Source organism: Trichoderma citrinoviride, assembly GCF_003025115.1.
Source record: "Trichoderma citrinoviride strain TUCIM 6016 unplaced genomic scaffold BBK36scaffold_55, whole genome shotgun sequence".
In the NCBI taxonomy this organism is placed as follows: Eukaryota; Fungi; Ascomycota; class Sordariomycetes; order Hypocreales; family Hypocreaceae; genus Trichoderma; species Trichoderma citrinoviride.
The window spans coordinates 10,352-11,749 of record NW_020194763.1 but is presented as its reverse complement, the minus strand read 5'-3'; the positions used below and the strand labels follow the sequence as shown (position 1 = coordinate 11,749).

The 1,398-nt window shown below is 54.4% G+C and overlaps 1 protein-coding gene across 1 annotated transcript; it reads left to right on the top strand.

The window, feature by feature from the left end:
• Positions 1 to 56: 56 nt before the first annotated feature.
• BBK36DRAFT_1163776 (hypothetical protein) lies at positions 57 to 911 on the top strand (the record flags this gene model as incomplete). The annotated part of the gene is made up of 1 exon (XM_024894573.1): positions 57 to 911. The coding sequence occupies one exon, from the start codon at positions 57 to 59 to the stop codon at positions 909 to 911; it is 855 nt and encodes a 284-aa protein (XP_024744961.1).
• Positions 912 to 1,398: the final 487 nt, after the last annotated feature.

Below are 1,398 nucleotides of genomic sequence, written 5' to 3'. Positions count from 1 at the left end.
ATCACCCCAAGAACCAAGACGGATCCACCTTTGAGTCACTAGGATCCAACGACGAAATGGTTGACCCCAATGCCTTTGCAATTGGAGATGACGAGGACGAGGAGGATGAGGACGAGGACCTGTTGACCATGGATACATCACCTTCCGCCACTCCTACAAAGGCCAAGAAGCCCGCGAACTTGCTGAGCCCTGACGACCAGAGCTTGTCCAACGACAGCGGCGACAACGAATCCCGTCGACGTGTGTCAAGGGCCAAGGCTGAGGCAGCCAATGCAGCGCTTGACCCAGCTCATCCCCTTCACATCACCTTGCCGACGTTCCGAATGGTCGTGCTGGCCGACGAGCTTCTCGAACAGTTCTTTGAGTCATCCTTTCCAGCATCGCTCCACATCATCGAAGGCCTTCAGAGCGCCAACAGCTCCTCGTATGGCTCCTCTCTTACCACGTTCTCCAACCTGGGCTTCAACACACGATCACAGGCACAGGCACAATCCGGACCCATGGGCGGCGGCCGTGGCCTGCGCGGCGTTTTGGACAACATCGTTACCGACGGAATGCGCGTGGCAAGTGAGGTGCGCAGGCGGATGGAGGAGGCCCAAAGGGAGCTTGAAAAGAACGCTCTGCCTAGCCAACGGACGGAGGAAGACGAGGAAGACGATGATGATGTTGGTGTTGCCATTGGCGTTAGGAAGGGCACGGGAGGTGCCAGTGCAGATATTGAACGTCGATCTGTCATGAGCGCAGACCGCGACCTCTTGGATGGAGTAGACGCGGAAGTAGGTTCGGGGGCGGCTTCGAAAGAACCAGGACAGAGTTCCAACTTATTAGAGGTGGACGCAGCGGCGGGACGACGCCGAGCAGGCAGCGCCTCGACAACAGGGGGGCCGGGCGTGTTAGAATTCGAAGGGTAGCGGGATAGCGGAAGTATGAGGGTTGGAGATGGATGTCACGGCCATGTTTAGGTAATTGGACCACTCTGTGGGAAATGAAAGCACTGAAACCGAGAGGTCTGCATTGCCGCCGGCTTCCTGTCTCTCATTTTGAGTATTTCCTTGTTTCCTTGTCTCAGATGGTGTCAGACTGGATATGGTGGGAGCAAGTGTACATGTTATTCACAGAATATGATAGAGTAAGGGGAGGCGTGGGATTTGGTTCATGGCCCCGTGGCCGACTGGGTCGTTGTCTTTTCTGTCTTTCCCTTGTGTTATTGGGGGATTATGGTCTGTTACGGTCCTTTGCTTAGACACAAGATACATACAATACATGGAATCATATCTTCCAATCCTTAGTTGTAGCGCCTCTTTCAGCCTTCTTTACCCCTTCTTCATACATCGTCATCATGAGAGAAACGCCAAAGGTAGCAAGCCAGCCATTCCCACAGGAGGGAACTCACTTTGG